Here is a 21,887-nt window from a genome sequence, read left to right as displayed (position 1 = left end):
CAGTGCATTTTCTTGGCCAAACTCTATTAGTCTTTGCCCTGCTTCATTCCGCATTCCAAGGCCAAATTTGCCTGTTTCTCCAGGTGTTTCTTGACTTCCTACTTTTGCATTCCAGTCCCCTATAATGAAAAGGACATCTTTCTTGGGTGTTAGTTCTGAAAGGTCTTGTAGGTCTTCATAGAACCGTTCAACTTCAGTTTCTTCAGCGTTACTGGTTGGGGCATAGACTTGGATTACTGTGATATTGAATGGTTTGCCTTGCAGACGAACAGAGATCATTCTGTCGTTTTTGAGATTGCATCCAAGTACTGCATTTTGGACTCTTTTGTTGACCATGATGGCTACTCCATTTCTTCTGAGGGATTCCTGCCCTCAGTAGTAGATATAACGGTCATCTGAGTTAAATTCACACATTCCAGTCCGCTGATTCCTAGAATGTCGACGTTCCTTGGGGATCCAAGTTTTGATTTCTGAACTGTTATCAGCTCCGTATTTCTGAGTGCACGCGCATGCGCGCGCACACACACACACACACACACACACACATATCATGTAAGCATACATGTCCCCAAATAAATATTTTTAAAGAATTAAAATTTTTTAATCCTAGAATTTTCTTATTTCACAAAGGACTGCCTTGTGTTGCCCCTAGGGACCATGCCTCTAAGCTTGGAGACTATCTGCTAGACTTGTAAGATTTGTAACAGGAGGCATCGTGCATATTTCACTTAACTTTATTCCCTTTATAGCCCAGCATATAGTAAGTACTCAATAATCAGTCCTCAATGAACTAAAAAAAAAAAATTGAGAATATGTCCATAAACATTGTAAACGGGAAAAAGCAGGCAGAACAATACCTGTATAATGTGTCTGCATCCCCTACTCCCTTCTTTTCTTTCAGTTTACTTATTCACTTATCTTTTAAAGTCCTTACTGAATTTGTTACAATACTGCTTCTGTTTATGTTTTGGTTTTTTGGCCCTAAGGCATGTAGGATCTTAGCTCCCTGACCAGAATCAAATCCACAGTCTTGGCATGTGCAATCTTAACCACTGGACTGCCAGGGAAGACTTTCCACCTGTTTGGTTCCCCCCCCCCCCCCAAATCTCTGTGTAAAACGTTTTTACATCTTCAGGTTATATGATCTGTGAGCTTTTTAAAATCCTTAAGATGGACAGATCTTTCATTATATTAATGAGACACTAATAACTGAAATAAAAGTCTATCTTCTTTAACTTCTACAAGGTCTTGTCAGCAATTCTGTTGTCAACCACCTACCACTGTGACCATTTCCACCATTCTACTGAGATACAAACGCCCAGTTGAAGGATAGTCTTCCACCTTTGCTAAATAATTTATAGTCATCAGTCCAACACTTTTCTCAATGTTACTAATTAAATACAGGTCAAATGATTCAAGTTTTTTCAGAATACTCAAAATTGTGAATATAAGTCCATACACCTAAAATCTGTACAGTATCTGAAGAGATGACAGAATTATAAGGAGAAAAATATTTAATTTCCACTGAGTAAAAATATTCTTAAAAGGTAATAGTTAAAGCTGCATTACACAATGACCTTAGTTATTTCCTAATACTGCAAAGTAAAAACATGATTCACTTCTGATGCTTTGTAGCCTGAAATTTGATAAGATTCTATCTTAAGTACAAGTACACATTACAGTTACTAACAAAGACTATTCCATTCTCAATCCGTAAGCCACGAGAACCTATATTAAAATCTAAAAAGAACCTCTAATATCTTAAGTAGGCAATGCATTTGATTAAATCAATGAACTGACATATAATGCTCCCTTTCTTACCTTTTTTCTCCTCTGTGTTCAAATTTGACTCGAACATCATTCTGGAATGAAATGATAAGTCATAACAGAGATCAGATAAAATTCCCAGAATTTCTAAATCACTTTTCTTTTTAGTCATTCATTTAAGATAGAGCAGAGGGGGAAGGAGATTTCAATCAGCGTCAACTCCAACCAACTGACAGCTTCTACCCAAGAGCTGAGTTGAGAGAATTAGGTTGCTTAATCTGGGCTCAACAGGAAAGAACACCAAGATCTATCAGTGATGGGATCCCCAGCATGTGACATTTACTAACTCTGTTAGAGAGCAATACAGAAAACCACATTTCCACTTTCTATGTTAGATGTTCCAGATGAACCTCAAGTATAAGAATAAGATTGTCTTCACCTGTAAATACAGAGAATAGCCAATTGTTTAAATGAAAGCCACTTGCACGTGTCACATGCCTTAGGAATTGGATGAGATATCTACTCTAGAGGGAAGCTACCGCAAATGAAACTATCCTTTAAAAGAACTGACACCCTTACAGAAAAATGCATGACAACAAAATACTTGATTCAAAAGTATGAAAGCGAATCACTTCAAACAAATCCTCTATACAATTAGGATACCCAAAGAAAATAATTCACAGAACAGTATATGTTTATTAATATATTACTGAGACAAATACCTGCTTTTTTGGTGATGAGGATTTTGTTTTTCTGGTTTCCTGTAAGGATAATGCTGGTCGACTGGCCTTATGAAGAACAGCCAAATCTTGCATGATTGAGTTCAAAGCTTGCTGATCATCTAGGTATTTTTAAAATAAAACACACACAGAACTGTGATTTCAATATGCATTTATCATAGACATCAATATAAAATTTATAATAAAACTTAATGCATCTAGAACACATTCAAGGCCTGCATTTGTTATTTTGGTGAAAGAAACGCTTAGCTATTTAAAAACTGAACATAAGTAACTTAAAACTGCACTATATCAAGCACCTGCCTCACACTAGGTGTTCACACAAGACATTTATAAGGCAAGTACAGTCGTTCTGACTCTTCTCCTGATGTAACATTCTAGGATATGGGTCAAAACAACCCTGTTATAACAAATTCTTTTCTATGACTCCTAAACAAAACATCAATAAGACATCTAAAATCTTAATTAAAACAAGTGGGGAAAAAATAAACACCTTTCTCTAAATACTGTCATAATTTAGCATTTATGTTTAAAATACAGAATTCCTCCCAGAGTTTTTCTCTTTCATCAGTACCTCAAGTCAGGAACAAAGAAAAGCTGTATCTGTAGATAAAGGCCTACTGATATTTGGATGTGGTTTTTTTTTAATACCTTCACCATAAGGTTCAACAAGACTACATTAACAGACTAATGACCTCAACCACTAACAACTTAAAAGGTATCAATGCAAGAAAAATTACTGAATCCGTAAAACTGAAACGATCATGAACCATGAACTTTTAATCTTTTCCAAATATATCAAAGATTTCTTTCTAAGACTATTTAAGCATGAGCATCCTAGTAATGATAATTATATGACCTCCGGACAATTTTATTGATTTTTCACTAGTAAAAAAATTCTACTAATGATAATCAACAGTTGGTAAATAAAGGAACTATGGGACTTTACAGCTTACATTTTACAATGTAACCATTTTGGTAACAACAATTTATGTTCCAGAGCAGTAGTAATTAAAACATGCTTTACCCTATAAAGGGAGATCATTAAAAAGGATCTGGCAAGTCAATGGCTTTATCAGTCTTTCAAACACACAAACAGCTTATTTCTCTAACATTTAATTTTTTTACAACACTCAATATATTCTGTTCTATAGTGAAACTACTTGCATATTAAAATTAAAATCATGGCTCCAAAGGTTTTGTTAACAAATTCCAGGTCCAGAGAAAATTTTAATCCTTCAAAAAGTATTGTTTGTGAAATAAAATTTCTGTATAATATTAGCTTAGCCAAACAGTAACTGAGCCAAATGGGTCTAATGTAATCACAACATGTGTGCTGTATGTGGGTCCAAGCCAGACTATGTCACTTATTGATAAAATATAAATCCTTCCTTAGAAAAAGAATAAGCTGAAAATACTATGAATTGGAAAGAAATTATCTGATATAACTTTCTTATGAAAAGAAAGACCCGCAATTCTACACTGGGGAGAGGAAAACTTTTAATACTTACACGTATCTATGTCCTAATTATTTTCGCCTTTAAGCATGTGAATCTAGGCATTTTCACAATATTTCATGTTCAACATTACATGTTTAATATTATAACAGCAAAATAAATTCTTGGGAAGGCTTTGGCTTAAATCTCTTATCATGTTTACATATATTAACTCAGTATATGTAACATATACTCAGTATATATATATATTACATACACTGAGTTTAAAGAAATGAATACCATTTTCCATAGTACATGTAAAAAAGTAGACAGAGTCACTGAATAAAAGTAACTTCTCAGGGAGATGACATACAACTGAAGGGTTACTTAACCGAGCTCCTTCTTTTTTCTGGTTTGAAGGAGAATCAGATGCTACATAAATACCCAACGGGAAACTTGCTTTTGATAAGATGTAAGCTAACAAATGCCCAAAGGATCAAGCCAAGTGTTGACCATACACTACAAGCACTGTTCTAACCATTCTTAGACCATTTTACTCTATTAAGAATCTCTACGGTGGTGACAGGTACCAGGAAGATTGGACAGGTTATAAACGTCACACGATCGTGAGTTGATCTATATGGCAGAGAGGCTGCTCAGAGGACCCCACAGTCTGACCAGGAGCCACACAAAAGCAGCTGTGGATTTCTGACACACATTAAGAGGACATTTGGTTGTTGAGCACAAACCCAGAAAATGTTTGGGCGGTAATAATTTCAAATAAAAGATTTATCAGAAATGCTTAACTTATTACCTTTTATGGTTAATTCATTACACATAAGAAACTATTTACAAGAGAAAATCTTCAATTAAAATTCAAGTATCTGTGATGCATCCTTTTAGCTATTCATAGTTTCGTGAGACAACCTCTGTAAATGTTTTTAAGCCATGACTGTTCTTTGCACACTATGGTGGCAGCAACAAAAACGAAAAGCTGGTATGAATTCAGTAAAAGTTCCAATTCACAGCTGGAGGTGAGGTGACTGAAGCGGAGCCCCGGGACCGCCTGCGGCGCTGCGCTCCTGGCTACAGGCGGAGGAGATATTTAAAAAGCAGGAAGCTGGGGGCTGTGCCTGCACATCTGCCACAACAGACACACTCAAAGTGTGCTGGCCTCCAGGAAAGCACGTGGACAGATTTAAGCTCTCTGGCGCCACTGTCATCGATATACATGTAAAAGTGAATAATGGCTTTGTTAAGCAAGGGAGAGGAACACTGTGACAAAGACAAACATCGGCAAATACCAGTCAGATTTAAGATATCTGTATAAGATACTGGTCTAAGTTTAAAACCTGAGCTTCCAAACACGGTCTATTTTTCCCCATTAGGATGGGATGGGCCATTTGCTCCACTTCTTTCTAGTTTTTCCCTGTCCAATCCCTGCCTCACATTGGAACCCTCAACTCCAAGGAGAAAAGAGGGGGAAAAAAAGAAAGTACAAAAGAAAACAAAAAGATATATAAACTTATCCCCCACAATCCATTCCCATACTTTGGCCTTCCTTTCCATTAACCACAGAAAACTCACAAGAGTTGTAAAGCATATCCTCCTTGAACACCAATGATTTACTCCTCTATTCTGTTATAAAGTTTCATGATTCATTATTTTTATGCAGCTATTTTCCTTAGTCTATCTATATTACTCTCACATCCATACATGACCACTGGAAAAACCATAGCCTTGACTAGACGGACCTTAGTCGGCAAAGTAATGTCTCTGCTTTTGAATATACTATCTAGGCTGGTCATAACTTTTCTTCCAAGGAGTAAGCTTCTCTTAATTTCATGGCTGCAATCACCAGCTGCAGTGATTTTGGAGCCCAAAAAAATAAAGTCTGACACTGTTTCCACTGTTTCCCCATCTATTTCCCATGAAGTGATGGGACCAGATGCCATGATCTTCGTTTTCTGAATGTTGAGCTTTAAGCCAACTTTTCGCTCTCCTCTTTCACTTTCATCAAGAGGCTTTTAGCTCCTCTTCACTCTCTGCCATAAGGGTGGTGTCATCTGCATCTGAGGTTATTGATATTTCTCCCAGCAATCTTGATTCCAGCTTGTGTTTCTTCCAGCCCAGTGTTTCTCATGATGTACTCTGCATATAAGTTAAATAAGCAGGGTGACAATATACAGCCTTGACATACTCCTTTCCCTATTTGGAACCAGTCTGTTGTTTCATGTCCAGTTCTAACTGTTGCTTCCTGACCTGCATACAGATTTCTCAAGAGGCAGGTCAGGTAGTCTGGTATTCCCATCTCTTGAAGAATTTTCTACAGTTTCTTGTGATCCACACAGTCAAAGGCTTTGGCATAGTCAATAAAGCAGAAGTAGATATTTTTCTGGAACTCTCTTGCTTTTTCCGTGATCCAGCGGATGTTGGCAATTTGATCTCTGGTTCCTCTGCCTTTTCTAAAACCAGCTTGAACATCAGGGAGTTCACAGTTCATGTATTGCTGAAGCCTGGCTTGGAGAATTTTGAGCATTACTTTACTAGCATGTGAGATGAGTGCAATTGTGCGGTAGTTTGAGCATTCTTTGGCATTGCCTTTCTTTGGGATTGGAATGAAAATTGACCTTTTCCAGTCCTGTGGCCACTGCTGAGTTTTCCAAATTTGCTGGCATATTGAGTGCAGCACTTTCACAGCATCATCTTTCAGGATTTGAAAGAGCTCAACTGGAATTTCATCACCTCCACTAGCTTTGTTCGTAGTGATGCTTCCTAAGGCCCACTTGACTTCACGTTCCAGGATGTCTGGCTCTAGATTAGTGATCATATCATTGTGATTATCTGGGTCATGAAGATCTTCTGTGAAGAAAGCTGAGCGCCGAAGAATTGATGCTTTTGAACTATGGTCTTGGAGAAGACTCTTTAGAGTCCCTTGGACTGCAAGGAGATCCAACCAGTCCATTCTGAAGGAGATCAACCCTGGGATTTCTTTGGAAGGAATGATGCTAAAGCTGAAGCTCCAGTACTTCAGCCACCTCATGCGAAGAGTTGACTCACTGGAAAAGACTCTGATGCTGGGAGGGATTGGGGGCAGGAGGAGAAGGGGATGACCGAGGATGAGGTGGCTGGATGGCATCACGGACTTGATGGACGTGAGTCTGAGTGAACTCCGGGAGACGGTGATGGACAGGGAGGCCTGGCGTGCTGCAATTCATGGGGTCGCAAAGAGTCGGACACGACTGAGCAACTGAACTGATCTATATTACTACACTGTTGAATAATTATATAACAATTCATTCCTCAGCATTTACTCAATCTTTAAAAGTCAGGTTTCTTTACCAAGAATTTTATCTGGCATCAGTCTCTAAGAAAATCCCAATCCAAAAAAAATAAGTAAATAAAAGAAAGAGAGAGGGGAAAAAATAAAATAAAATCACAATCCATCTTAACAGTTTCTTTTGAATGTCCACCTCATGTCCTGCACAAACTGGTTATCCCAAAACTGTAAAAGTCAACACAGTAAGTGCTTTAATCAAAACTGTTAAGTAAATAAATGTAAAACATTATATAAACGTACTAAATCATAAGACTTCTTCCCAAGAAGCTTATCACACACACACAGAAAGCCCTCACCCCATATTATCCTTTAATTATAGATAAGAAATGCTTTTAGTTGGAACTCACCCATCATGGCAATCAGCTTGACTACGTGGAAATTAGGGAAATAGTTCTCCCATCAGCATTCTCTGTGGCCTAAGGAGGTAAAAAATGAACATGGTAATAGTAAGAAGAAAGAGAAGAGGGAGCCATAAAAAGAAAAAAATCAGTATAAGTAACACTAATGAGAATGCACAATATTCATATTTTACACATTTTTATGGGGAAAGTGCCTTACTTTCCCCAGATATTCAATTATTGAGAATGAACTAAAAATCATTATTACTTTATATTAAATTTATTTCAGTATTGTTCAGATTTCTGTCCATCTAAACTAAAGCAAAACAAAATGGAACAATTTTTGACAGTTAAAAAGCTTAAGAGATAATTGAATAAACTCAAGCTCCCACAAGGCAGGGGCACATAAAGATGCATGGAAAAGGTCATGTTTAGAGACAAAAAGGAGGACATCAACAAAGTAGTAAAAATTCTCTCCTCCATCTAAGAAAAAATTATCAGAATCAACACAAAGGAATTAATCAAAAATTTGCAGCCATCTGGGAAGCATTCTGTAGTCTCAATAAAAACAGAAAGCCTTGTGGTGTTTTGACCTTCCCTATTCTTATCTTTTCCACCCTTTACTCCCAGCTCTAAATTAGCAATTTAAACCAACAAGCCCAGAGATTTCCCTGACAGTCCAGTGGTTAAGACTCTGTACTTGCAATGCAGGAGTGCAGGTTTGAGCCCTGGTCAGGGAACTAAGGAGATTCCTAGGTGGCACAGTGGTAAAGAATCCACTTGCCAAAGCAGGAAACATCAAGAGATGCAAGTTTGATCGCTGCACTGGGAAGATCCCTTGGAAGAGGAAATGGCAACCCACTCCAGTATTCTTATCTGGAAAATGCTATGAACAGAGAAGCCTAGCAGGCCTCAGTCCGTAGGGTCACAAAGAGTCAGATATAACTGAGCGCATACATACAACTGGGAACTAAGCCTCCACATGCTAGAATGTGGCCAAAGAACAAAAAAACCCAACAGACACAAAGTCCCCATGAAAATGAGCAGCCTGGCCAGCCCCTGGAGAAGGCAGAATGGATTCCCCCAAAACTATCATAGTTGACCTCTCTAATGGTTTGCTGACAGACCCCATTAGAAAGGCTGCCTTTATTTAACCTGACTTAAAGCTTTTCCAACGCGAAGAGCTTGAAGTCTTTACCGAAAATCAATCGAGGACAACTGTTACATATCTCAACTGTCAGAGGTTGGGGATAAAATATTTGGGGGAGGCAATACATTAAGAAAAAAATTTTCTAGAAAAGCTGAGGAATGAGATGTCGGTAGGGAACTCTGAAAATCTCCAACAAATTCCTAGAAATCTAGAAGTTATGCAAACTCCCAAGTCTGTTGCACAGTCAAGAAAGGCCTAAAAAAACCTTCAGCTTTCACCTCTGGCTAACTTTGAGGCTTTGTGCAACATTAAGTCCAAGGTAAGAGAAACCCAAGTAAGATGGTAGGTGTTGCAAGAGGGCATCAGAGGGCAGACACACTGAAACCATACTCGCAGAAAATTAGTCAATCGAATCACACTAGGACCACAGCCTTGCCTAATTCAATGAAACCCCCATGGGGCCACCCAAGACGGGCGGGTCATGGTGGAGAGGTCTGACAGAATGTGGTCCACTGGAGAAGGGAATGGCAAACCACTTCAGTATTCTTGCCTTGAGAACCCCAGGAACAGTAAGAAAAGGCAAAATGATAGAATACTGAAAGAGGAACTCCCCAGGTCGGTAGGTGCCCAATATGCTAGTGGAGATCAGTGGAGAAATAACTCCAGATGGATGGAGCCAAAGCAAAAACAATACCCAGCTGTGGACGTGACTGGTGACAGAAGCAAGGTCCGAGGCTGGAAAGAGCAATATTGCATAGGAACCTGGAATGTCAGCTCCATGAATCAAGGCAAATTGGAAGTGGTCAAACAGGAGATGGCAAGAGTGAACGTCGACAATCTAGGAATCAGCGGACTAAAATGGACTGGAATGGGTGAATTTAACTCAGATGACCATTATATCAACTACTGCGGGCAGGAATCCCTCAGAAGAAATGGAGTAGCCATCACGGTCAATAAAAGAGTCCGAAATGCAGTACTTGGATGCAATCTCAAAATGACAGAATGATCTCTGTTCATCTCCAAGGCAAACCATTCAATATCAGTTATCCAACCCTATGCCCCAACCAGTAACGCTGAAGAAACTGAAGTTGAACGGCTCTGTGAAGACCTACAAGACCTTTTAGAACTAACACCCAAAAAAGATGTCCTTTTCATTATAGGGGACTGGAATGCAAAAGTAGGAAGTCAAGAAACACCTGGAGTAACAGGCAGATTTGGCCTGGAATACGGAATGAAGCAGGGCAAAGACTAATAGAGTTTTGCCAAGAAAATGCACTGGTCATAGCAAACACCCTCTTCCAACAACACAAGAGAAGACTCTACACATGGACATCACCAGATGGTCAACATTGAAATCAGATTGAATACATTCTTTGCAGCCGAAGATTGAGAAGCTCTATACAGTCAACAAAAACAAGACCAGGAGCTGACTGTGGCTCAGATCATGAACTCCTTATTGCCAAATTCAGACTCAAATTGAAGAAAGTAGGGAAAACCACTCGACTGTTCAAGTATGACCGAAATCAAATCCCTTATGATTATACAGTGAAAGTGGGAAATAGATTTAAGGTCCTAGATCTGATAGAGTGCCTGATGAACTATGGAATGAGGTTCATGACACTGTACAGGAAACGGGGATCAAGACCATCCCCATGGAAAAGAAATGCAAAAAAGCAAAATGGCTGTCTGGGGAGGCCTTACAAATAGCTGTGAAAAGAAAAGAAGCAAAAAGCAAAGGAGAAAAGGAAAGATATAAGCATCTGAATGTAGAGCTCCAAAGAATAGCAAGATGAGATAAGAAAGCCTTCTTCAGCGATCAATGCAAAGAAATAGAGGAAAACAACAAAATGGGAAAGACTAGAGATCTCTTCAAGAAAATTAGAGATACCAAGGGAACATTTCATGCAAAGATGGGCTCGATAAAGGACAGAAATGGTCTGGACCTAACAGAAGCAGAAGATATTAAGAAGAGGTGGCAAGAATACACAGAAGAACTATACAAAAAAGATCATGATCCAGATAATCACAATGGTGTGATCACTCACCTAGAGCCAGACATCCTGGAATGTGAAGTCAAGTGGGCCTTAGAAAGCATCACTACGAACAAAGCTAGTGGAGATGATGGAATTCCTATTGAGCTATTTCAAATCCTGAAAGATGATGCTATGAAAGTGCTGCACTCAATATGCCAGCAAATTTGGAAAACTCAGCAGTGGCCGCAGGACTGGAAAAGGTCAGTTTTCATTCCAATCCCAAAGAAAGCCAATGCCAAAGAATGCTCAAACTACTGCAAAGTTGCACTCATCTCACACGCTAGTAAAGTAATGCTCAAAATTCTCCAAACCAGGCTTCAGCAATACATGAACCATGAACTCCCTGATGTTCAAGCCGGTTTTCAGAAAGGCACAGGAACCAGAAATCAAATTGCCAACATCCGCTGGATCATTAAAAAAGCAAGAGAGTTCCAAAAAAAAAATCTATTTCTGCTTTATTGACTATACCAAAGCCTTGGACTCTGTGGATCACAAGAAACTGTAGAAAATTCTTCAAGAGATGGGAATACAGACCACCTGACCTGCCTCTTGAGAAACCCCTAGGCAGGTCAGGAAGCAACAGTTAGAACTGGACATGGAACAACAGACAGGTTCCAAAGAGGAAAAGGAGTACGTCAAGGCTGTATATTTAACTTCTATGCAGAGTACATCATGAGAAACGCTGGGCTGGAAGAAGCACAAGCTGGAATCAAGATTGCTGGGAGAAATATCAATAACCTCAGATATGCAGATGACACCACCCTTATGGCAGAAAGTGAAGAGGAACTAAAAGCCTCTTGATGAAAGTGAAAGAGGAGAGAGAAAAAGTTGGCTTAAAGCTCAACATTCAGAAAACGAAGATCATGGCACCTGGTCCCATCACTTCATGGGAAACAGATGGGGAAACAGTGGAAACAGTGTCAGACTTTATTTTGGGGGGCTCCAAAATCACTGCAGATGGTGACTGCAGCCATGAAATTAAAAGACGCTTACTCCTTGGAAGAAAAGTTATGACCAGCCTAGACAGCATATTCAAAAGCAGAGACATTACTTTGCCAACAAAGGTCCATCTAGTCAAAGCTATGGTTCTTCCAGTGGTCATGTATGGATGTGAGAGTTCAACTGTGAAGAAGGCTGAGTGCCGAAGAATAGATGCTTTTGAACTGTGGTGCTGGAGAAGACTCTTTAGAGTCCCTTGGTGATCCATCCAGTCCATTCTAATGGAGATCAGCCCTGGGATTTCTTTGGAAGGAATGATGCTAAAGCTGAAACTCCAGTACTTTGGCCACCTGATGCAAAGAGTTGACTCATTGGAAAAGACTCTGATGCGGGGAGGGATTGGGGGCAGGAGGAGGAGGGGACGATAGAGGATGAGATGGCTGGATGGCATCACTGACTCGATGGACGTGAATCTGAGTGAACTCCAGGAGTTGGTGATGGACAGGGAGGCCTGGCGTGCTGCGATTCATGGGGTCGCAAAGAGTCGGACACGACTGAGCGACTGAACTGAAGTGAAAGATGCGGTAGAACTGTAAATGCCTGAGAGAATGTTAAAGGCCAGCCCCAACATACACACACACACCCACACACACACCCCGAAAGACTGCGAGACTTAAAGGTTCCAAGTATCTAAGGAAATCTGTCTAATCACGAGATGAGAACTAAATTAGGAGCAGTCTTCAGGGACCACATACAACAGAATACAGACTTTAAAAAATGATTTCTGAAACATCATTAAAAAAACAAATTATAACAACAACAACAAAAAATACAGGGGAGGTAGAAGAACCAGATTTCCAGAGGTGATGCATTATAATATTTTAAATGTCCAGTTTTCAAGGAAAAAAAAGACATACAAAGACATTGGTCCATACACAGAGAAAAAACAATCAACAGAAACCAACCCTGAAGAAGCCCAAATGTCAGACTAACTAGACCTGTATCAAAATTCCAGATTCCCTTCAGCATAAACTACATTGCCTGTATAAGCAGTTTAGGCACAGTGAGCCATTCATGGCAGTTAGGCAGGTGGGAACCCTCCTGAAATCCAAATTTTCAGATGCCAGCAATGAGCAGGCATCATAAGCAGTTATTTCAAGGATAAGGAGCCAGGTCTACCTTAACTCTTTTCTACACAAGCAGCAGGAGGAAATTAATAGACAAGTTTAAAGAAACTGCATAAATCAATAATTTTAAGCATGCTGTTCGGTGCATATTATGTAGATATAATTTATATAACGACAATAGCACAAAGGACAGACAAGGGATGGAGTCAGAAGGAAAGTTTTGTATGCCGCTATAATTAAGTGGTATTAACTCAAACTATATTGTTGTAGGTTGAGATGTTGATTTTAATCCCCAGGTCAACTACTGAAGTATACATTTATTTAAATGGCAAAAGAAACAAGAAAATTAAAACAGCACACTAGAAAATATCTATTTAACAAAAAGAAGGCACTCATGAAGGAATGAGGAACAAAAAAAGATATAAGACATGCAGAACACACCTGGCAAAACCGGCAGATGTGATCCTCCCTTATGCATAGTGATATACAGAAGCAGAATGAAGAAAGGCAGAAGTGAGCAGACTGGGTCAAAAAACCTGACAACTATATACTGTCTACAACAGACACATTTTAGATTCAAGCACAAAATAGATTAAAAGACTGTAAGAAATATACCAAGCAAACAGTAGCCAAAAGGCTACACTATTAGCATAAAAATGGAATATATCACAAAGTGGTCGTTAATGGCAACGAAGGACACCTATAGTGACAAAGTGGCCAACTTATCAGCAAGATACGTAATGACCAACAGGTATGCATGTAACAACACTCTCAAAATACATGAGAAAAGATATGAAACAGCTAAAATAGGACAGCTGGAGAGTCCAATGCTTCATTTTCAATACAGGATAAACAAATAGACAGAAACATCAATGAGAAAATGAAGATTTAGGTAATGCTATAAAATGCTATATAGATAAAATAATGCTATTTAGATAAACAGCATATCTATAGTACACTCAACCCCAAAAGAGCAAAATACACATTTTTCTCAAATGCATGTAGAACATTTTCCAGGACAGATCACATGTTAGGCAATAAAACTTGTCTCAGTAAGTATAAATGGATTTAAGAAATATTCTTGGCATATACCCCCGAGAAAAACATGGTCTGAAAGGAAACATGCATCCCAATGTTCACTGCAGCACTGTGTACAATAGTCAAGACACAGAAGCAACCTAAATGTCCATCAACAGAGGAACGGATAAAGAAGACGTGGTTCCCATATACAATGGAATATCACTCAATCATTGAAAAGAATGAAATAATGCCATTTGCAGCAATATGGATGGACCCAGAGACTGTCATAATGAGTGAAGTCAGACAGAGAAGGTGCAATATCATGACATCCCTTATATGCAGAATCTAAAAAGAAATGATACAAATGAACTTATTTACAAAACAGAAATAGACTCACAGACTTAGAGAACAAACTTATGGATGCCAGGGGTGAAAAAAATGGGAAAGGAATCATTAGGGAGTTTTGGATCGACATGTACACACTGCTGTATTTAAAATGGGTAACAACCAGGTCCAGATGTGGAGCACAGGGAAATGTGCCCCGTGTTGTGTGGCAGCCTGGACGGGAGAGGAGTCTGGGGGAGAATGGTGCATGTACAGGTGGGTCCTTCTGCTGTCCACCTGAAACTGTTCTAACGTGTTTATCAGCTATAGTAGTGAGTGAACATGTCAGTCACTTAGTCTTGTCCAACTCTTTGTGACCCCAAGGACTGCTGCCCACCAGTCTCCTGTTTATGGAATTCTCCAGGCAAGAATACTGCAGTGAGTAGCCATTCCCTTCTCCAAGGGATCTTCCCAACCCAGGGATCAAACCCAGGTCTCCTGCATTGCAGGAATACTCTTTACTGTCTGAGCCACCAGGGAGGCCCTAATTGGCTATACTTCAATACAAAAGAAAAAGCTTAAAAGACAAAAAATAAGTAAGTGAATGTGCATGAACAACAACACCAACAAAAAACTACTGGTAACCCATGATCATAGATATTTATAAAGTATCTATTAAAACAAAGTGTTAGCAAGACTTTCCTAACTATAGAAGTTTATAACTTTGAATATAGAACTTTAGATAACCATATGCATGGAAGGCAAACCATAAAGCCAAACAGATTTTTCCCCCTTTTGGTCAACAGAATAAAAATACAATTGAATAGAAATAAAAGAAAAAAGATATACGATGTATGTTCCCTGACAACAATGAAATGAGAAATTGGTAACAGAAAGAAATCTGGGGGATTTACAAACATGAAAATTAAACACACTCCTAAAGAACCAATGAGACAAAAAAGAAGTAACGAGGAAAATTAGAAAATGCTTTGAATGAATGAAAATTTTAAAACATACTGAAAAGCATTGGATGCATCTAAAGTATAATTTAGAGATAAACTTGTAACTGCTGGGAATTTGCTGGTAGTCCAGTGGTTAGGACTCAACACTCTCAATGTTGAGTTCAATCCCTGGTGAGTGAAGCAAGATCCCACAAGCCACACAGCATGCCCCTCCCCAAGAAATCAGAGACAGATTTATAACTGCTAATGATTATATTAAAAAATAAGAAAGATCTCAAATCAGTGACCTAAACTTCTACCTTAAAAGGTGTAAGAGCATGTTAAGTCCAAAGCAAGTAGAAGGAAAGAAACAATAAGGATTAGAAATGCAAACAAATCAGAAAATAAAAGCACAAATTTTTTAAATCAATGAAACAAAAAGTTGGTTACATGAAAAGATCAAAAAAACTGACAAATTTTTAGCACGATTAACCAAGAAAAAAAAGGAGGAGGATTCAAATATCTAAGGAATTAAAGGAGAATTACTACCAACCTTACAGAAACAAAAAGGAAAAGGGAATACTATGAATAATTGTACATCAGTGAATAAGACCACCTGGAAGAAATAAAGTGACTGAATCAGAAATTTTAAAGCTTTTCACAAATAAAAAGTCCTAACCCAGATAGATGGCTCAAACATTTAAGGAAGAATTACCACCATTATTAATATTTTATTACCCAGTATTACTCTGATAATCAAATCAGACAAAGATATTATAAGAGAAAACTACAGATTGATAACTTTGTGAATATAGAAAAACACTAACAAAACAGTAACAAATCTAATCCAGAACATTTAAAAGAGGGATTCTACGCCAGAAACCTATAGGATATATCCCACAAAAGCAAGGTGGGTTCAGCACACAACATCAATGTAATAAAACACAGATAAAAGAAAGATACAATTGCTTCTCGGCCTTTTGGCTAAGATCAAGTGTAGTAAAAGAAAGATACATAATCACCTCAACAGACAAAGAAAATGCAAGTGCCAAAATCCAACTGCCTACTCAGAAGACTAGGAAGAGAAAGGAAATTCCTGCAGCTGATCAGGGCAACCATGAAAACTCCACAGCAAAAACTGGATATGTGCCTACTAAGATCAAAACAGATTTCAGTCTTGCCACTCTTATTTAATATTGTACTAGAGTCCTAGTCAGAAAATGAGGCAAGAAAATGAAATATTTGATAAGAGGAATTCAGACTCAATAAGAAGCAAAACTATACTTATTTGCAGATGACAATCTTGTATACAGAAAGTCTAAGTTCACAAAAACAATATTAGAGTTAATGAAAGAGGTCAGCACAGTTGCAGGATACAAGATCAACACTTAAAATTATCAGTTGTATACCTATGGCTGATTCATGTTGAGGTTTGACAGAAAACAAAATTCTGTAAAGCAATTATCCTTCAACAAAAAATAAATTTTAAAAATCAGTTGTATTTTTACACACAAGCAATGAACAATTTGGAATTAAAATTTAGAAATAAATTCCACTTATATTACCATCAAAATAATATAATGATTAGGAATATATTTAACAACAACAAGTCTTGTACACTGAAAACTATAAAATGCTTCTGAATAACATTAAAACAGATCTAAGTATCTGGAAAGACATTCCATGCTCATGGATTAGAAGAAAATGTTTTTAAGATGGTAAAACTCTCAGTTACCTACAGATTCAATGTAATCTCTATCAAAATTCCAACGACCTTTCTTTACAGCAATGAAAAGAGTGATACTTAAATGCATATGGAACTAAAAGAGACTCTGAAGAGCCAAAACAATATTGAAAAAGAAAAATAAAGTTGGAGGACTCACACTCTCCAACTCCAGTGATTTTAAAAATTACTACAAAGTTATAGCAATCAAAGCAGTGGGGGTACCGAAATAAGGCGAGAGACTGGTGAAACAGAAGTGAGAGTTCAGAAATAAACTCAAACATCTATAGTTAAATGATTGCTAAGACACTGGGGAAATAATACTCATCAATAAATGGTACTGGACAACTAGATATCCACATGCCAAAACAATAACCTCACACATTATGCAAAAATTAATTCAACATGGATCAAACACAAAATGGAAAAGCTAAATGTATAAAAACTCTTAGAAGGGAACAGAGGTATAAACATCATTTTTTACCTACCACCCTGCAGAACTTACCTAAAGGGCACAAACTTTTAATATACATTTTACATACCCATTCACCCGCATAACCACAACAGATAAAAATACAGGCATTTCCAGGACCCATGAAGACTCCCTTGTACCTGTCCCCTGTCAGCCACCATTTCCCCGTAAGGGAACCTTCATCTTGACATTCACTGCCATAGATTAGTTTTGCCTTTTAACATTCCATGCTAACTGAAACATACAAGACCTATCTTTGCAGTTTTCTTTTTTATGTTTTTGGTTGTGCTGCACAATTTACAGGGTTTTAGCTCACCGACCAGGGACTGAACCCATGCCCTGGGCAGTGAGAGCCAGTGAAGCCCTAACCACTGGACCACCATGGAACTGCCTGTATCTATTTTCACTTGATATCGTATGTCTCTGAAATTCTTCAACATAATCTGTACAAGTATTTTATTCAGTTTCATCACCGTGCAACATTCCATTATAAGCTTATACCTCGACTAATTCACCCATTCTACTACTGGTGGACATGAAGGCTGTCTCCAGTTACTGGCTATTACAAATAAAAGCTCTATGAGCCTCTCGAACATGCCTTTTGGTAAACATACACACATTTCTGTTGGATATATATCCAAGGAGGGAACTGCTAAATCTCCAAAATGTGCATATAATTACCTTCAGCAGTTATGGAGGAGCATTTCTTCAAAGCAACTGTGTTAAGCAGATACTCTCATCAGTAACGCCAGAGCGTTCCAGTTCTTCCACAGCCTCACCAACCCCAGCGGTCATTCTGGTGGCTGTGTAATGCATTTATCACTATAGTTTTAATTTGCACTTATCTGGTGAGTAATGATGCTGCATACCATTTTCATTCGTTTACTGGCCATTCTGATACCCTCTTCTGTAAAGTGACGATTTAACAAGCCTTTTGCACATTTAAAAATTTTAAACACAAGAACTGTTGGATATGTTCATTATGGTCTACGGTCTATGTCTTATCTTTACACTTTGTTTACAGTATCTTCACTCTAACAAATCTAATGCAGTCAGTAAGTATACAGTGGAGAATTTGGGCAACTCCTTAATGAGGTGATTAAGATTAGCATCACATATAAAAGACAGATGGACATTCTGTGTCTCAAGGTTTAATACTCTGAGAAGGAAACAGCATAAACTAACCAGCTTTCTGAGACTGTATAACCTAAATATAATTAAATAAAGAAAACTCAGACAAAATGAGAAACACTGCATTGAAACAAAGAGACTGCATTCCTCAAAATGTCAATCAGATAAAAGTCAAAGAAGGGCTATGGAAATGTTGCAGATTCAAGGAGAGTAAAGAAACACAGCAACTTGATCTTTCCTGAACCTAGACTGGATCCTATACCAGAGAGAAACTGCTATACAGGCCATTATCAGGTCAAATGACAAAACTGGAATATGTATAGGAATTATTTCTTCAGAAAGGCTACATTCCAGTTACTATTGTCTCTGCTCTCCTCCTACATTTACGCTATGATAAAAATGTGCATGTGGGTTCTGGTGGTTATTAACTGGCATAAAAGACATATTAGTAACGAGCTTTCATCCACAAAACTGGTGGGAATTCAAATATATGGGCTGGCTAAAATACCAGAGAAACACTCCGCTACCCTGCATGAACAAAATATAAAAGCCTATCTATCTCCTTTATTGTATTTTTAATTTAAAAAAATTTCTTATTGAAGTATAGTTGATTTACCACATTCTGTTAGTTTCTGGTGTACAGCAAGGTGATTCCGTTATACCTTTATACACATATTCTTTTTCATATTTTTTCTCATTATAGTTTATTACAGGATACTGAATAAAGTTCCCTATACTATCAGTTCAGTTCAGTCGCTCAGTCGTATTCGACTCTTTGCGACCCCATGGACTGCAGCATGCCAGGCTTCCCTGTCTGTCACCAACTCCCGGAGCATACTCAAACCCATGTCCATCGAATCAGTGATACCACCCAACCATCTCATCCTCTGTCATCCCCTTCTCCTCCCACCTTCAATCTTTCTCAGCATCAGGGTCTTTTCAAATGAGTCAGCTCTTTGCATCAGGTGGCCAAAGTATCGGAGTTTCAGTTTCAGCATCAGTCTTTCCAATGAATATACAGGACTGATTTCCTTGAGGATGGACTGGTTGGATCTCCTTGCAGTCCAAGGGACTCTCAAGAGTCTTCTCCAACACCACAGTTCAAAGGCATCAATTCTTCGGCGCTCAGCTTTCTTTATAGTCCAACTCACATCCATACACGACTACTGGAAAAACCATAACTTTGACTAAACGGATCTTTGTTGGAAAAGTAATGTCTCTGCTTTTTAATATGCTGTCTAGGTTGATCACAGCTTTTCTTCCAAGGAGCACCTTTTAATTACATGGCTGCAGTCATCATCTGCAGTGATTTTAGAGACCAAAAAAAAATAAAGTCTGTCACTGTTTCCATTGGTTCCCCATCTATTTGCCATGAAGTGATGGGACCAGATGCCATGATCTTCGTTTTCTGAATGTTGAGCTTTAAGCCAACTTTTTCACTCTCTTTCACTTTCATCAAGAGGCTTTTTAGTTCCTCTTCACTTTCTGCCATAAGGGTGGTGTCATCTGCATATCTGAGGTTATTGATATTTCTCCTGGCAAGCTTGATTCCAGCTTGTGCTTCTTCCAGCCCAGCATTTCTCATGATGTACTCTGCATATAAGTTAAATATGCAGGGTGAAAATATACAGCCTTGACGTACTCCTTTCCCAATTTGGAACCAGTCTGCTGTTCCATGTCCAGTTCTAACTGTTGCTTCCTGACCTGCATACGATTTCTCAAGAGGCAGGTCAGGTGGTCTGGTATTCCCATCTCTTGAAGAATTCCCATCTCTTTTCCACAGTTTGTTGTGATCCACACTGTCAAAGACTTTGGCGTAGTCAATAAAGCAAAAGTAGATGTTTTTCTGGAACTCTCTTGCTTTTTCCATGATCCAGCAGATGTGGGCAATTTGATCTCTGGTTCCCCTGCCTTTTCTAAATCCAGTTTGAACATCTGGAAGTTCACGGTTCACCTACTGCTGAAGCCTAGCTTGAAGAATTTTGAGCATTACTTTGCTAGTGTGTGAGATGAGTCCAATTGTGCGGTAGTGTGAACCTTCTTTGCCATTAGAATGAAAACTGGCCTTTTCCAGTCCTGTGGCCACTGCTGAGTTTTCCACATTTGCTGGCATATTGAGTGCAGCACTTTCACAGCATCTTTTTGGAGTTTCACAAATCTTTTAGTAGTTGAAATAGCTCAACTGGAATTCCCTGTACTACACCTTGCTTTTTACCTATTTTATACATTGCTGTTGCTGTTAAGTCATGTCTGACTCTTTGCAACCCCATGGGCTGCAGCACATCAGGCTTACGTGTCCTTGACTATCTCCTAGAGGCTGCTCAAATTCATGTCCACTGAGATAATGATGTTATCCTCTGTCACCCTCTTCTCCTTTTGTCTTTTATCCTTCCCAGCATCAGGGTCTTTTCCAATTGAGTTGGCTCTTCATATCAGGTGGTCAAAGTACTGGAGCTACAGCTTCAATTTTATACATAGAAGCTTGTAACAGTTAATTCCAAATTCCTAATTTATCCCTCTCCCACCCCAAACAAGCTTATTTTCTATTTTTCTATATTTGTGAGTCCGTTTCTGCTTTGTAAGCAGATTCATCGGTGTCATATTTTAGATTCCACATGTAAGTAATATCATGATACTTTTCTTTCTGTATATGACTGACTTCACTTAGTATGATAACCTATAGGTCTATTCATGCTGCTGCAAATGGCATCATTTCATTCTTTTTTAAGGCTGAGCACACACACACATATATGTCTCACATTTTCTTTATCCTTACACCTGTCAATGGACATTTAAGCTGCTTCCATGTCCTGGCTATTGTAGACGTGCTGCTGTGAACACTGGGGTGCATCTTTCTTTTCAACTTAGAGTTTTCTCCCAATATATGCCCAGGAGAGGGACTGCTGGCGCACATGGCAACTCTAGTTTTAGCTCTTTAAGGCACCTCCGTACTGTTTTCCATGGTGGCTGTGCCAATCTATATTCCCTTTTCTCCACATCCTCTCCAGCATCTCTTATCTGTAGACTTTTTAAAGGTGGACATTATGGTTGGTGTGAGGTGGCACCTCATGGTTGTTCTGATCTCCATTTCTCTAGTAACTGGCAATGTTCAGCATGTCTTCATGCGTCTATCGACCATCTGAATGTCGTCTTTGGAGAAATGTGTATTTAGGTCTTCTGCCCATTTTTTGATTGGGTTGTTTGTTTTTCTGTTATGGGGATGTACAAGCTGTCTGCACATTTTGGGAATTAAGCCCTGGTTGGTCGCATCATTTGAAAATATTTTCTCCCAGGTTGCAGGCTGTCTTTCCGTTTTGTTTTTTGTTTCTTTTGCTATGCAAAAGCTTATACATTTGATTAGGTCCCATTTGCTTAATTTTGCTTTTACTTCAATTGTCTTGGGAGA

The 21,887-nt window shown here is 38.6% G+C and overlaps 1 protein-coding gene across 1 annotated transcript in view; it reads right to left on the bottom strand.

Moving 5' to 3' along the window:
- Positions 1-21,887, bottom strand: part of MAP3K2 (mitogen-activated protein kinase kinase kinase 2) — a 97,596-nt gene that overhangs the window by 39,191 nt on the left and 36,518 nt on the right. The window contains exons 2-4 of the mRNA XM_015093318.3: positions 7,631-7,699; positions 2,490-2,608; positions 1,822-1,862 (exon numbers count right to left, since the gene is read on the bottom strand). Coding sequence (XP_014948804.1) covers positions 1,822-1,862; positions 2,490-2,608; positions 7,631-7,637 — 167 coding nt within the window. The 5' untranslated portion in view covers positions 7,638-7,699. The remainder of the gene's footprint in view (positions 1-1,821; positions 1,863-2,489; positions 2,609-7,630; positions 7,700-21,887) is intronic.

This window comes from Ovis aries, chromosome 2 (genome assembly GCF_016772045.2).
Source record: "Ovis aries strain OAR_USU_Benz2616 breed Rambouillet chromosome 2, ARS-UI_Ramb_v3.0, whole genome shotgun sequence".
In the NCBI taxonomy this organism is placed as follows: Eukaryota; Metazoa; Chordata; class Mammalia; order Artiodactyla; family Bovidae; genus Ovis; species Ovis aries.
This window is presented reverse-complemented; position numbering and strand designations above follow the sequence as displayed.